This window comes from Haliaeetus albicilla, chromosome 19, assembly GCF_947461875.1.
Source record: "Haliaeetus albicilla chromosome 19, bHalAlb1.1, whole genome shotgun sequence".
In the NCBI taxonomy this organism is placed as follows: Eukaryota; Metazoa; Chordata; class Aves; order Accipitriformes; family Accipitridae; genus Haliaeetus; species Haliaeetus albicilla.
In genome coordinates, this window is record NC_091501.1 from 12,239,846 (window position 1) to 12,255,866 (window position 16,021).

The window sequence follows — 16,021 nt, forward strand, 5'->3', positions numbered from 1 at the left end:
CTAAGATAAAAGAACAGCTGAATTATTAGTGAAGAGTCTAATTCTTAAGACATTAAAAGCATGCATCTTCATTCATGGTTAGATACACATGCTGAATTACGACATTTTAAAAGTAAAAAGTCACATGCTATGAAAGACATTAAGAACAACCATATACTGCTTTTCCACGGTTAAACATCAGAGCGCTAAACATTTCATTTTTGCCCTTAGGGGTTTCTCTTGCATGGACTCGTATAATGACTAGTTTAAACTCAACAGAAAAGACATGAAAGCTGGAATTGCTAAAAAACAAACTCCTGAAGTATTGGAGCACCTCAAAGTATCTTTTAAAGAAGACAAGTAATATTATACTTGTCCTACAAAGGGGAGCTCAAATAGAAAGCAAGCAACTGAAGGCTTGCAAGAACTGTGTCGCAAAGCAAGCCCTCAAACCCATGATCAACAAGTACCTTCACGTTGCAACATCCTTCCTGTCCGAAAGATTAAAACAGAAACTTAGAGCATAAATTATTTTTCAAAATACTGTTCGTTCTTCCCATAACAGTATCACCTCCTGCAGTGTTCAACCATTCATCTGGGGGGGGAGGGGTTTAGAAAAAAAATAATCTTAGTAAATCAATTAATTTCTTATTATGAGAAATCACTGCAAAGAATCAAACTTACGAAGTTGACAGAAAGAGTTCCTTTGCGTTGCCTCATCTGCATTCCAAATGCTTCTGATCTGGTTCCCTTGCGTCTTCGTGTCACCTCGTCTTGAAGTAAAATAAAAGTTAAATGTTATTGGTATCCCATCAAGATAGACTTAACTTGCAAAAACAACACAGATATCCAGCCTGGAACCCTGCCTTTCATATCAGAAACTACATGACAGTTCAAAGAAAGCAAAAATGCCTTGTTATACCTGGCCAATTTAAAATCAACAAGGATTAGGAAAACATATTTTGCTTATCCTCACAGGTGAACCCAATTGCCTCATGAAACAGAGTGAATTACACTCATAATTTGTGCACTTAGCTGGTAGAATCAGTTTCAGTACTGTCAAATCCTGTTTTCCCTTCCAGTCACTCAGTTCATGCAACAGCTGCTTAATTGTTATTGTTACTATACAACACATAAAGAGCTGAAACTATGCCAAGTTACATGAAGCACCCTGTAAATCTTTCTCATGAATGAAACCCTAGAATACTTAAGCTTTCTTTTTCCAGTTACAATGATTTGCTTACTTCTTAATGTTATCTCTAGAGACATTCAGAAAGATTTAACAGCTATGAGCCCAAGATTTAATTACCCTCTTTATCCTTTGCTCCCAGTGCCAGTCCCATCATCTTGGGTCCAGCTCCAAAGATCTGCAGCTTCTTTAGTTCAGTATTTCTACTCATTTCTCCTGCCTCCGCCTAAAAACAAAAACAAGACCACATCAGCACAAAGCATCAGTATTTCCCCTCCAGGTCTATTCATAATTTGTTTATATTCCACTCTCCCACAACATCTGCTCATCAAAAGAAAGGAAACAGAGGCATAAAAAGACACGATTTTCTGTTCCTAAAGTCAATGAACAAATGCAAATGGAATAAAAGACAGCATTTTTGTCCCAACCTCCCAAATTATTTCCCATTTAGTATTACAGAAACTACGGAAAGTCAACCATACAGCAAATAAGAGAACGAGGTTTGACATTTAGCAAAAAATAAATAAGAACGCTGCCACAGCAGTATTTTCCAAAATAACCATGATTCAGTCAAGTGCCTGGATGTTAACACATACACTGTTTCAACAGATATTTTTTTTATCTGCTTCCTTGAGTAGACACATACACATGACACTAACGAGTTCCAACCTACTGCCTGAAGCTTGGCTGCTCCAGGGTTTGTGATGAAATGTTATGAGTACCACTCTGAGATCACAGCTACTTCTGCTGCCCTTGCAATCTCAAAATCAGAGATGAAAAGACCGAATAGGTGACAACTCCATGCCCCTACCAGTGTTGTTTCCTGAAGTGTTCTCTTCAACTGAACTTCTTCCCATTTTCCATCACCAACCTACGTTATTTTCTTATCATTGCCACTAACCTAACAACAAAAAGAACCTCCATATTCTGTTTTTATCTGCAACACAATCACCTTGGTATTTTTCTTTATGTTGCCTCCTTATACTTTGCAAACTCTTTCTCACCTGGTATAGTAGGCCACTAAACTCTCATCATTCACAATCTTCCTCCTGAAATTCACTGATTTTAAAAGATCTCGTCAAATCTATCAATTCTGAAGGTGCGCACCTAATCCTAAAGAGATCATTCTTCAAGTAACTTCCCAATGATACTTCATCTGTTATTTTCCACAGAGTTATGGCCTGATATATCATGCAGGAAACAAGGTCCCTTGGGGTGACATGCGTTCACAGCTTTTAATAAAAAATCGCAAAAAACTCTTCCAAAAAAGTGCTTAAAATAAGTTCAAATGCATTTGCAATAAAGCTAAAAGAAATAAGATGATTTCCATTTATTCAGCCTAAATCAGTTGTTTTTCTTGCTTCTGAAACACATTAAAGAGAGATATAATTTCCTAGGCATTACTCCTCTAAGGAATTTTTAGTGATAGAGTCCCTGTTCCCACTGAACTGTGTATGCAGTATGCTAACTGGCATCTTTCCAAACTGATTATTGCTGATATTCTAATTTTGAACATTTATGAATTCTATGTTGCTATTAAATTATTTTCACTTTAGAGATATGTTACCAACTTTGTAAGCCCGCTCTGAAATTGCATGCTAACTGGCAAATTTTTCTCATAAGCTCCTCACTTTTTGGCTAACAAGCCATAAGGAAACAGTGACTTTTTTGCTGTACAAGATAGCCTACCACCTGGAGACTTCATAGTCCCTCAGTTGCCATTTGAAATTCATTGACAGCTCATCCATTCTCTCAACTAACAGAACCTGATAGAATCAACCCACATTACATTTCTCAGCACAGTACAATTTTCCATCATTTCACCAACATGTATGAAAGGTCTCCACAATTTTTCTCTCCTGCTTTTGCGACCTAAGATAATTTTCTCAATGCTACCTGAAAAATAAATTTACTATCATATTTACTAAAGGTAAATCATTAATGTGCAGCAACCTCTCTTCCGTTCTATAGCTTTGTTTAAAAATGCATTGCCTAAATATATTTTCAGAACACCATCACCCAGATTTACTTGCATTCCACTAGACCTAAGTGGATGCAATCCATTCACACTCAGATGGAAAAAGCTATACAGTTTTCAAAAAGAACAGGTTGGATATTGAAATGGAAATGTTTTTTAAAAATCAGATTCCTATATAACCTTATGAACACTGACAGGATATTGATAGTTTAAGGCATGAATACCAAAAGTATTCAGAAGCCTCAGTGAGTACTCTTTCCGTGGTGTCCTTTAAGACTGTATAAAAACACCAAACTCAAAACTGTGAACGGATGGAAGCAGAAATCTTGCATTTCTTGCCATTTTCTCATTGCTAACAACACAAAACTTCATCACACTTTTGCATTATATTTTTTCCATATAAGCAGAATGAACTTGATTAAACTGTGATTCTATTCTCAGTATTTTTCTTTTACCTTCTCAACTGCAAGCACAACCCAAAGGCTTTTCTTGTATATGGGCGAATCCAGTTACACTGGATTCACACACTATCTTATTCTATTGTCCTACCCTCATCAACATTTGCATCCCCACCCCTCCACCCCCCATATGCAAGACCAGAATAGTTACAACCAAGAATCAAAATATTTACGTGTTTTGGGCATTTGTCAGCATCTCCCAGAGTTCTCCTTTTTCACAGGATTATTCCCATGGAAGGAAATCTTTCAAGTTAAAAAATGGAACCTTATTTTATTAATTCTGTTATTCTGCAATCGTTTGTAAGAGAAACCTGAAAGCAGATATACTACTTTGAATTGGTTTTAACTTTTCAGAAAATTCTCTGGATGTTAAGTTAATATCCTTTGAAAAGACAGCACTTCATTGTCTTCTTTTTCCAGTACTGCATTTCTCTACCAGAAATCATCATGATGTAACCTCCTTAGAAAAATCCCTTGCCAGTTAAAATACATCCTAACAGATCATCTATGAAGATACACTACCCTTTTCTAAGAAAGAAAAATTCTCCTAAATTTAACCTTTCCTTAAGTGTATTCTCTTTTCCTAACCTGAATTCATTCTACCTTTTGTTGTCCTCTTCTTTAAAAGCCTTTAGTAATTCAGTTGCCCTTCTCCGGTTTTTATTTGTGATCGCTTTCTTCAGAGAAAAGGGAAAAAGAATGAAGCATTAAGTTTATTTTTGAGCAGAATCTCTCATCACCAAATTATCCTCTTCCTATTCAGAGACAATGTATTCAGCTGACATTTGATTGTAGTATCCAAAGATTCCCAACCCATCTTTCACAACGGAGAATTCTCATTCCCTATTTTCTTTCATTTTTCGCTTTGTTTGCTTTTTGAAAGTCTGCTGCACCCTTCTACTGCTGAGGATCTTTGTTTATTTCAGTAATTTCTGATTACTATCTTTATGCTTCCTTATTCATCACCCATTCTTAGGTAGTTATCTGCAAGAAGAAGATGCAGAGCATTTTTGGAAAGTACTTTTAGCACTTGGAAGAAATCTACTGAGACGCAATGTCAGTGTAGTTACGCAAGCTCACTACCCAGGCACTGGACTACTCAGCACACTACACAAAAATCATTCAGATGTTTCAGCTAGAGCAGAATGACATTTCTTATTTAGCAGGTTTTTACATTACTTGCATATTACCTGTTCTCTGAAGACTATCTAGACAATCTCTGGTACAATTGCAGGTAAGCACTTCAAACAATAAACAGAGTCCTGTCTACAATAAGGAGATGCACTGAAATCTGGAACAATTTCTCAGCATTCCCCAGATATTTACACCTCTACCATTTGGGGCCACTGAGGACAAATCTCTGTTTCTAAATACAGTTCTGGAGTTGACTTGAGAGTTATACATAGCTTCCAACATAGCCAAAAAAATACTTCTCCTGGCTATGCAAGTAGGTTGAGATTTTCCTGCATTAGAGAACTCCTTTCAGCCATTTTAATAACTGTAATGCTTAAAAAATAGCATGGCTACAGGCCTAGTAAAAGGTATTTAAAAAAATATATATATCTATATTTACTTTTTGCAGACAATCTAAATAAAATCACCTCTCATTTCTGAAATGCAGCCCCTTTAAATGAAACGAAGCAGCTGTACTGCACCAGAATCACTTTTTCCAACAAAGAGAAATGTGAAGTACCATTACTCTACCAAAATCAGCAGGAGAAAAGATCCCACAGAATCTTAATAACATAGTGATGCTTTTATACCATGTATGAGAAAAAGGTCACACTGGCATTATCCCATGAGATTTGTTCAAATCCAAAGCAGAATTCTACATAATGAATGACTGCTTCAGTTCCTGTGGCATTCTCAGTTTTTCTGGATAGCTCACTAACAATACATGATTCGAGAGATCTGGTAAGATCACAGGCTGGGACTGCTTGTGTGATGCATTGTTATATGGCTAGGATAAATACCATCAAGTCAGCTTCAGTAAGTTAAGAAAACAGATAAAAAAAGACAATTTAGTCGAAATCAATCGACATCAGAGAAAAAGACGGAAGTTTATAAAGGATACTCAAATATCTCGGTGACAAGAAAGATGCATTTGTAAAAAAAGCAGTTTAAGAGCATCTGAAAAAACTTTATGGTGCTTAAAATAAGTCTAGAATGGCATCAAGCAAGTAGTTTGTTGCACATAAATCCAGCTTTCACTCATGTTCCACTGACTGGCCAGGAGGGAGCCACTAGACCTGCTGTAAAGGGCCTTAGGATGCTGCCTGCAATAGATATCCTTCTCAAAAGGTAAAGGACTACTTTAAATAGTGCAATAGAAGCAATGAAACCATCAGAACAAGCCTCCAAGCTTATTTCTAAAGATACAGCATTTAAAGTGACAGCACTTCAGTTTGAATTGAAATTTACTGGGGGGCACTCCCAGGATTTAATATCACCTAGTAGAATACCAGAAGTTCCTGTAACACCATTAATCCAGAATAAACTGCTTTTCAGTAGAAAAATTGTGGAAATCCTATTCAGTTCCAGCCATCACTGAGCATCTCCCCACATATCTGTTTCATTTCTTCAGAAAAACAGTCTGTCCCGCTTGAGATCATTAGTCCCAAGTGCAATTTCCACAATTAACAAAGACTTATCTACACATATTTGCATTTGTGTAACTAAAGGGGATATTTGAAAAAGTTTTAAAAAACTTTTCAAACTTTGCACAAGCAGAAGCTTCAACATAATTTCACAAATGGCTTTTTATCTGTTTAGATTTCACAGATATGTTCACTAGAAAGGTACCTAGGCCACTTGTCAATAAACAAAAAGCAGCTTTTAAAAGTTTTCAGATAAACAGCGCATCTACCATAAGCAAACCAGGCCTCAGACAGACATCCTTCTCTGGATTTTATTTAAATAAAGACTGCTTCCTAGTGGTGCTTTTGAGCAGGCTCCTACAGCCAAAGGCTGTTGCGCTGCCAATGCTGACGCGCTGGTGGAAAGAATAAGTGTTCTCTGTCCGTAAGAGCCAGTTAACAGGGGTACCTGGGATTTGACACGCCTGGTTCTCTTCAGCACAACATTCATTCTTGAAGCCTGCTTTGGGGAAGCCTGGGCATCTGAGCTGAGGTCCTCAGCCTCCACTTTTTCCTTAAGGTCCAAGTTTGGCTTTTGGATGCCCTAGAGGATCAGAGCACAGAACACCAGGTTGATTGATCAGGCAGCGCTAATCATTTCATGGTCTGTGAATCATTCTGTTTGCTAAGAAACAGGATGAGTGAAATCACACAGCATTACACAAGCCATTTGGACAAGAGGACAATTAATCCACACAACCTTCAAATAACGAAACTGAATCTCAACTGCCAGCTTATCAAAAGAGAGAGGAAGATATCTTTCCAGTTAATCATATCATTTTTTGCCCTGTTTTCCTTCCCAGTAGGGTTGGCCTCAGTCCTATAAAGAAATGGCTATCAGAAAATAACTACATAAGGTCACATTACAACTTCTAGCACTATTCTGTCACAGGTAAGTATGAGGGTGGTTCTAGGTTTGTTTACATAGCTAAAGCTTCTAAAAGCGCCCTAGTTTCGTACGCAATAACAAGTAGCATTCTAAATGCAGTTTGGGTCCCCTCTTCATATCATGAAAGAGACGCATCTCACCATAAGGCTGACCCCAGACTGGAAGAGCTCATAGGGGTATAAGATCCGTTCATAGTGAGACTTCAGTAACGACCCTGTGCCTTTTCCTGGCAGGTAGCCAAGCCGACTTGCTACTTTAGACCATTTCTTCTCTTTAGTGACTACTTCAAAGCCTCCTTTGCTGGCAACAATCTGAAACACATGAATAAAAAAGTTAAGGGTTTTGAGCTGCTCTCACCACCTTGCATAAACCAAGAATCAATTAAACCAACCAAATGTTAAAAGATTCTATTAAGTGACAGAATCCTGAATTTAGATTTTGTTTCCTGAAGAACTAGTACTTTAATAACTAAGGTCTTACTTATCCTCATTACTTAATACATTTAACATGACAATTTTCCTAGTAAATGGAAATTGTGTACTGTCCTAGACAGGAGGAGTCCAACAGTTAAGATTTATGACATGTTGGAAAGAATACAAACCCCACCATCAGAACAAACTGAAAAGTTAACTCTCATGAGACTTGTACTCTGATGCAAAACACAAGTCTGGCCAGAAGCGAAGCCCATTCTAACAGACCCCAAGCAGAAGGGAGCATTGGAGCTCACAACTTCAGAGTTACAGAAAGTCTCACAAAAGCCTGAATGGCAGAGAGAGAACTGTAAAAAGAGGAAAAACTGAATTTACCTTCTAATTAACTCAGTCCAGTTTTTACACCTGCCTTCAATTGGTCTGAGTGTAGTAATTCACATACAGAACTATCACTGTTTACATATAACTAACATGTACCTAGAATGAAAAACAACAGACCATTTGCCTCCAAGCAATGATCCTAACAGCATATGAGTTGCTTCCTCAGAAACACTGGGCACATTTCCACTGCCTCCCTTCCCTTTACAGTTTCACTGCCAAGTAGCTTAAAACCCAAATGGATTGTAATTTCAATTATATTATTGCAAGACTAATAGCATTTCTACAACAGTGTAGTTTTGCATTACATTTCTTTACACAAGGACCAAATTTCATGCTTAATGTTTCACAGACTGTTAGAAACCTCAATGCAAAAACATTTTGTTACTGGAGTGAAATTTATGGTTTATTTTTGAGGCTGAGGTAAATTCAAAAGTCTAATTGTGACAGTGACAAATAAATTAGTTAATTCTGATTCCTCCTATAATCAGAGATGGATACACTTAGATAAAACAATAATATTATTGATCATTATTTTTCCTCATATTTACAGCAAAGTACTAGAAAAGCCATTTTAAATAAAACCATTCCTAAATTTCAACTTATCTTCAAAATGTACATGAAAAATTGATTTCTAAAATTATCTATACATGAACAATGACTAGAGAAGCCACTAAGTAACTAAATAATCTTAGACCTGTGTATCTGCAGTCAACTAAAATGTTCTAGCCTGTAACAGTGACCCAGATACTTCTCAGTACCACTATGATATTCTGCATACCCAGCAAACCACCACAGACATGAAAAGAAATTTAAAAAAATACCAAAAGACATTTTATGAGCTTTTCTCTGCATTTTATCAGCAATTCCAGACTGCCCAAAAGACTATGACTTCTTTCCTTAAAAATAAAATCTATTCAGATCTTTACATTTTTACTTACTGAAAAGAAAGAAATCTTGATGGGGAATGGAAACTGATGCTCTAACCTAGAAGCACTAGAACTACCTTGTTTTAATTCCTTACCTTGCAAGAAGAAATCTACCTATTTATAATAACAATCCATCCTTAGCAGATAAGTTTATAACAGTACATATATTTTACCAATGCAAAAGCAAATTGCAACAGAGATTTTATTTGTGTGCAAACTTTGAAAAAACCACACCAAACACAACTACAGTAGTATAAATTTCTAGCCAGCCTTAAGCCTAGCCTGTTTTGGAATTTAATTAAAATAATTATTCCAGAAGTTGACATTATAAACTCTCAAAAATGCATCTTTATGTCATGTGAAGAACCTCTGTTGGGATAGAGGAGGGAGCAATTACAACAACAATTCATTACAGAATTGCTAGGTCGGGACCTGAACGGCGCAAAAGTATACCGCTGCCTTCTCAAAAACCACCTGAAACTCCTGCAGCTCTACCACTTGTAAAAAAGGAGAACTAAAAAACAAGTGGCCAGATGACGTCAGGATGTTCAAGCTGTATACAAGGTAACGAATACATGCTGTATAGAATCCAACCAAAGGCAATTGATTTAACTGTGCTTGACATGTCTGCCATAACCATTCAATTTAAAAATTCTCTTTCACTATTTTTTTTCAAGTCTTTTATTTATTCTCTGTATTAATGAGATTAATGCTGTAAAAACAAGTCCTCCCTGTTGCTTGGCTTGAATGAAAAACAAGGTCCCTATCTGACCAAGGTCTACAATTGCTTACTCACCTTGCTCAGACTGTAGAGATCCAGTATTTTTCTCTCCACCACAGGGATTTTTAAATTGGATCCTTGGAGTTCCCAGAATTTTGCTAACTGATCCAAGAAGTCCAGCTTCACTCTTGTCATTGCCTGCAATCAATAAAGGAAGACAAATGTATATGTCCCAAAACAAGTGTGACAATACCTTGCAGTCCTGAGAAAAAACATGAGAAGTTTTTATAGAGTTTACATTTTCAAAGTGCAACTTGGCAAGTGAGGTATTTCTTAGTCATGTAAAAAAAACGTAGAAATAGAAATATTGATAAAAAGAAAGATCTTTACAAGCAGAAAATTGTATATGCTTTTCTCTCTGCATTCAAAAGCCTATAAACCAAACTCCTACCCAGCAATTTCTTGGTTTGAAACCAAAATGCATACATATGAGAAGTCAGCATTCCAGGGAGAAACACAAGAGCAATTATTAAAATATATATTGGGGCGGGGACGGACAGGATTTACAAACACTTTTAATATATGCCTTAACCACGCAGAAAGGCCTCCTCCCTTGAGTATTTTTGGAGTACTCAAATCACTTTCCATAAGGAGACCCATTTACAAGCCAAATGATACATGACATTTTGGTATACAAACAGAGCAAGGCTTTGAGAAATTTTGTAGAGAAAAGGAAAAACCAGGACAAAATGAGACTCTACTGCTTTCAAGAAAGCTCCCATACATTTTTGAATCATAAAATTAACTATAATAAGCCTATAAAAAAATCAGTTCATTTTAAGGTTTAAAATGCATTATCAAGACAGTATAAGGTAACCAGAGGCTTCAGAACAGCAGTAAATATTTTAAGAAAAAAAAATTAATTGCCTGTAGATCTCTGAAGGCTAGACACTGGCTGCTCTTACTACACAACATGGTACTTGGCATTCATTTTAGACATTTCCAGTTGAATGTGAAAAACTCTTGTGGTTATTTTGGGTAATAAAATAAAAACCAGACTTTTCTCAAAGCCGTGGAGAGTTATTTTATATGAACTCTGCCACTGCCAAGTATAAACACTGATGTGGTCTATGGGTTTCTAAAGTCTCTCCCATCCAGAAACCTGCCAAGATGCAAATCTCAAGCAAGGAGACCTACTGCTCTCAGTGCAAACACAAAATTATATCAACAGTGGAAAAGCTCACCTCCAATTCATTCAGGCGCTGAATTCGTGGAGTGAAACGAAAACTTTGTACTTCACATGCAAATGGAGGCTGCCAGTCCTAAACAGACACAAAAAGATATTTTATTGCTTCAAGAAACTTCTCAAAAAAACTCATAAAAGAGAAGACCCTAACAATGTCTGAGTAAACAAGCTCCCAATAGTAAATGAGTTTCTCAGTACAACTGGTGATATCATTTTCCGTTTTTATGACATTCTTGTGCTTTTAAAATAATGTTCTTCCCACAGTATTTTAGTTTGGAGAAAGAGATCCTCACAGAATGAAAAATATAAAAGAAAATAAGGTTCAAAGCATTTCAGTATGCATTACCTCATACTGAGTTTAAATATGAGACATACCCAGTAGCTTGTTGGTTATTTATTTACTTTAAAAAAAAGTTCCCTATATCCTGCACATTGCAAAATTCTCACCATCAACAGTGACAAACACTAAATAAAGCACATTACTATGCATCTAACTTTTCTCATGTTTGTCTAGAGTCATTTCAATAAAGATAAGACCACCAGTTGGGAGTCCAATTCTTTAACAGAAATGCAGCCTTAAATAATGACTTTCTCAAAACAGTCAGCAGTTGGTTCAACCACAAGTGCCTCCTAGCCCTATCTCTCAAAACTGTGTTATGACATCAAAACAAGTATAATTCAGCTTTTTAGTACTTTTTAAGAAAGCTTAAGTTACAGTAGATTGTCTACCTGGCAATAAATACAACAGAGTAAGGACACCTCATTGCAGGTGGACAAGCTACACTAAGCATTTATTATTTGCACTGCTTCAGCATATAAAGGCCTCAAGCACAATCGTAAAATATTTACAGCTTCTAATAATGGAAAAGAATAATAAATCAGTAAGGTTAGTATAAAGCCTCTGATTTAGTACTTATTGCAGGTTGCAAATCAACCTGACGCATGCATCCTGCAAAACCCTGCAATGCAAACAGCTAAGCAATCATGGAGAAATACAAATGCATTCAACGGCCAGGAAAGTTCTAGTTATTCTCAATGAACACGATCTGGATCAGTTTCTTGTGGCCTCTCAACCTAAGCCATTCTGCTTATTTTAGAAAGGGCAAGCCCTTAGAGGTCAAGTTTTCACCATGTCATTAAACCAACTAAACAGATTCCAGCAACCCGGACAGGTCAGGAGGAGAGGAAGGATCATGAAATCTAATCAGTAACCCCTGTATCCAAGTTGTTCTCAGTTACATGCTTTCTTTTCAGTTTTTCTCATCTCAGTATTTTCAACTCTCTTGTTTTACAGCCATATTTAAAGTTCATTTGCACTTTTGCCAAACTGCCTGATGTTCTCATCTAAATGGTTTACCAGGTCACAGGGCAAGTCATCACAAAATAACGATCAAGTCATCGGAGAGATTAAGCTTCCACCTTTTAAACTGCTACGCATAAACATAATTCCCCTGCACAAGCAGGCTGGGGGCCCTTCTTTCAACAGTTTAAAGATTATGTTTCTAAACAATGAGCCATTAAAGAGAATACCCTTCCTCCTCCCTCCCCCCCCTCCCGGAGCAAACGCCTGATTTCACCTACAATGCCTTCGCAATTTTCACAAGTAGGCTGTTGGGGTGGTTGTTGGTTTTTTTTTTAAAAAGTAAAAAGAGCGTGAAGTCCCGGACGCCGCCATGCGCTGCTAGCTTCTCACCTGCTCGAAAACAACCTCTGCAAAAGCCAGCTCTGCGGTCAAAGACTATACAGGTTCCTTGGTGTCCCTGGCACGGGCACCGAGGCCTATGGAAGGCGACACACGAAACCCCCAGCGAGCAGCGGGAGCGGGGGAAAGGGCTCCCCGGGTGCCCTCGTCCACCGCTCCGCCACCGAGACCCCGGGCCCGCTCAGACCTTCCGGCGCCCCCCGGAGAGCCCCTCCCGATCCCCCCCCCGGGCCCAGCCCGGTCTCCGGCCCCAGGCCCCAGGCCGGCGGTACCTTGGGGGGCCGGATCTTGCAGATGCCGGTTTTCTCGGCCAGGCCGCGGATGCGGCCGATGAAGCCGAGCGGGTCGCTGAACTCCTCCCAGCTGGGCTCAAACACGGGGCACTCGGGCGGGGGCACGAACTCGGCCGCATAGCGCGACCCACCGCCCCCCGACATGGCCGCAGGGGGAGAGCGCCGCCGCCGCTGGGGAGCGCACCGAGGGCCGCGACGGGGCAGGGCGGAGAGGTGCGGCCCGGGGGGGGGCCCTCAGTGGCGGCCGGCGGGGCTGGGCCGGTGGCCGAGGCGCATCCTCCGGCGGCGGCTGCCGGGCGGGAGGGCCGCCGGGGGGGGGCGTGGCGGGGCGGCCGTGCGGGGCGGCGGGGGCAGCTGCTGCCGAGTGTCGTCGTCCCGTCCCCCGGGGCTGCCTCCCCCCGCGCCGAGCCCCTCTCGCTCGCGTTCCAGCTCGCCGGAAGTTACGCGGCTCGCTTTGAGCCCTCCCCCGGAAGGGGGAGTCGCCGTTGCCTTCCGATCCAAAAAGTAGTCCCTCCGCCACCCTTCTGGCGAGGCGGCTCCCAGCGTCGAGGAGCCGGCCGCGCCCCCGGCCCCACCGCTCCCAGAGACGCGCCTCCTTTAGAACCGAGAGCGAAACTGCTCCGCCCGCAGCCCCTGCGGACACGCTACGGCGGGGGTCGGGCGGGGGGGGGGGGAGATCGAGGAGGGCGGGTCCGCATCCACTTCCGGCGCGGAGGAATGTGCGACGAAACTCGAGCCATTCACTTCCGGTGCTGAAGGGCCGTTTCGCCCATTGTCTGAGCCGGACGTCAGGAGGAGGGCCGGAGCCCCGCCCCCTCGCGCAGGCCCCGCCCCGCGGCGGCCGTTGGGCCCGGGGAGCGGGAGGGGCGGGGGGCGGCCTGACCTCCCTCAGGGCCCGGGGAACCCGGCGAGCCGGGGGGCCCGAGTCCTCGGACCGCGTCTGCCGGCCGCTGGCGCCCAGCGTCTTAACGCGGGTTCTTATCTTCCGCTTTTTCATTTCTGCAGAAACTGAGCCGTCAGCGCCGCGGCGCTGGGGGCGGCCGCCGTCAGGGCCTGCGCTTGTGGCCCTGCCAGGCTGCCGTTGGGGCAGCTCTTGAGCGTGATCAAAATGAGCACCCGGGGCTAACGGCAGTCAGCGCACGTTTCTGCTGGCACCTCCACCATCGCGGGCCCAGAGCGTCCCTCTCGCTGCTTCTCCATTCAGATCTCAGAAGCCCGGTCAGCGATTGATAACAAGGTTGCGCGAAGTACTCCACGAGCTACCCCCGCCCCCCGCGTTACCTACAGACACTCTGCTGATCTCCTCCCCATACAGAATCTTTATTTCCAAAGTCAAGTACTCACAAGATGGGACTCGCACGGCACCTCTTTCACCTATCCGTTACAACTTGGGTTTTCCAAAAAGAACTGCGTGTTGGGGGGTTTTTCAACCAGAACCCTGCCTTCAGCGTTCACCATACTCCACATCTCACTTTTCTTACTGTGTATTCCAGCCTTGGTCCTGGTACACTGTTTCAGTCTCAGAAAAAGTTAAGTTCCTCCTCCCGTTAGCCATGAGGCTTGCAAGATCACCTTCAGACAGGCAAATACATTTATCTGCATCGCATCCCTGCCAGACTGAAGAGGCGTCACCCACGTTTTACATACGGGAAACAAATGGCTCCAATGCGAATAGCTAATTTTGACAAAAGTTATACGTAAGAGCAAACTGATCTTACAAAACATTGAATGAATATACCAATTGTTATTGTGTTGCTGCAATGTCTTCTCATATTTTGCAGGGGGTTCCTGACATGGATGCTTGATACATTTATGACTGTAAAAGCATGTGAAGTGCAGATGTTTCCTTAGCAGTATCTAGAAATTCTATTTCTACATACTCCTGCCATTTTTTTCTTTTATTATTTGGTTGTGTCTCTCTTCTGATAAGCTGTACCAGATTTGTTTGAGGAAATGTATCTGTATGTATATTGTATTCCCAACAGGAGACTCAGAACCAACATACCCAATTTCCAAGATAAGCAGCGATTTAGCCAGGAGTACTAGAGGGGAAAAAACTCCGTGCTAGAAAGCACAAAATCCATGCAAAAGCTTTGTTTTGAGAACCAGTCTTTTGCTGATGTCCTTCTAGACCATTCAAGGTTGTTTTGGCTTTGTGTTAATATGTTTGGGGTTGTGGAGAGCTCTGGAAGGCGCTGCTGGGAAGGATGCGGGTTTTCCTAACAGAGTAAAAAGCTAAAAATCCCAAATAACCTGTGTGGGGGCATTTTTTCATTTTATCTGTTCTGCAGGATACCCTTTTTGAAACAGACTTTCACGCTTTTCTCAGTTACACCCTCTGGTTTGGGGGCCTCTGACACACTGGGCCACGCTGGGACTTGTGTACCCCACATCAATCCTGATTCTTCTTGGTCATCTGGAAGCATTTATTACTTCCTCCAGAGAAGACTTCAGCCCCTTGTACAATATATTGCACTGCTTTATGAGAAACGGAGAGAGCAGCTAGCCTAACCAAGGATAATAGCAGCCTTTCTTCTAGACTTTGCCCAGAAAATGATCTACCCTCCTCTTTCCTCTATTTATTGAGAAAATTGATTTGATGAAGGACCTCATAGTTTTGTAAGTAAGCCTAGATCTTTTTTTTTTTAAATACAGGAAGTCCATTTCTTTAAAGAAATGGTTAAGGAAAAAAGCTGGCTTATTAGCATGCACGTTTTTTTCCAGCACATTTAGTAAGTAAATTAGGAAAATCAGTAGTAAATTAGCGTACTGCACAAATTGTGAGAAGAATACTAAGCACTGCTGGGTATGGGAAGACACATGTGGGGACGAAGAGGCGAAAAAGCATCTGAACAATACGCGTGGATATTCAGCCAGAATTCGAACCGGTAACTGCTTCACAACCCCCGCGTTTCGTTCAGTCCATTTTCGAAGCCAAACGGGTGTCCGGGTGGCTTGTGTGCCGCTGCCGACGACGTGAGTCCCCGCTGTAGGCTGCCTTTCTTCTGCCCTAAGCCCCGCCATCACACAGACCGGGGCACTCAGCCCAGGCCCCATCTTTCTTCCCCAAATAAACGCCCCGCCCACCGCGCAGGCGCACTGCCGCCCCCACCCCCAAGGACTACAACTCCCGGAGGCGCCGGCGGGGAGCACCTGCCGCCCGTGTCGCGAGCGCTGATTGGTAGAGGTGGT

The 16,021-nt window shown here is 41.4% G+C and overlaps 1 protein-coding gene and 1 long non-coding RNA gene across 2 annotated transcripts in view; one reads left to right on the forward strand and one right to left on the reverse strand.

The window, feature by feature from the left end:
- The window catches only part of KDM5A (lysine demethylase 5A), a 51,080-nt gene extending 37,786 nt beyond the window's left edge, over positions 1 to 13,294 (reverse strand). Inside the window, exons 1-7 of the mRNA XM_069807655.1 lie at positions 12,809 to 13,294; positions 10,833 to 10,910; positions 9,664 to 9,786; positions 7,270 to 7,440; positions 6,650 to 6,784; positions 1,289 to 1,394; positions 664 to 752 (exon numbers count right to left, since the gene is read on the reverse strand). Coding sequence (XP_069663756.1) covers positions 664 to 752; positions 1,289 to 1,394; positions 6,650 to 6,784; positions 7,270 to 7,440; positions 9,664 to 9,786; positions 10,833 to 10,910; positions 12,809 to 12,973 — 867 coding nt within the window. The 5' untranslated portion in view covers positions 12,974 to 13,294. The remainder of the gene's footprint in view (positions 1 to 663; positions 753 to 1,288; positions 1,395 to 6,649; positions 6,785 to 7,269; positions 7,441 to 9,663; positions 9,787 to 10,832; positions 10,911 to 12,808) is intronic.
- A 57-nt stretch (positions 13,295 to 13,351) lies between these two features.
- Positions 13,352 to 14,717, forward strand: LOC138690081 (uncharacterized). Its single transcript, XR_011328881.1, has 2 exons — positions 13,352 to 14,526; positions 14,611 to 14,717. It is a non-coding gene; the product is annotated as an uncharacterized lncRNA (long non-coding RNA).
- The last annotated feature ends 1,304 nt before the right edge of the window (positions 14,718 to 16,021 follow it).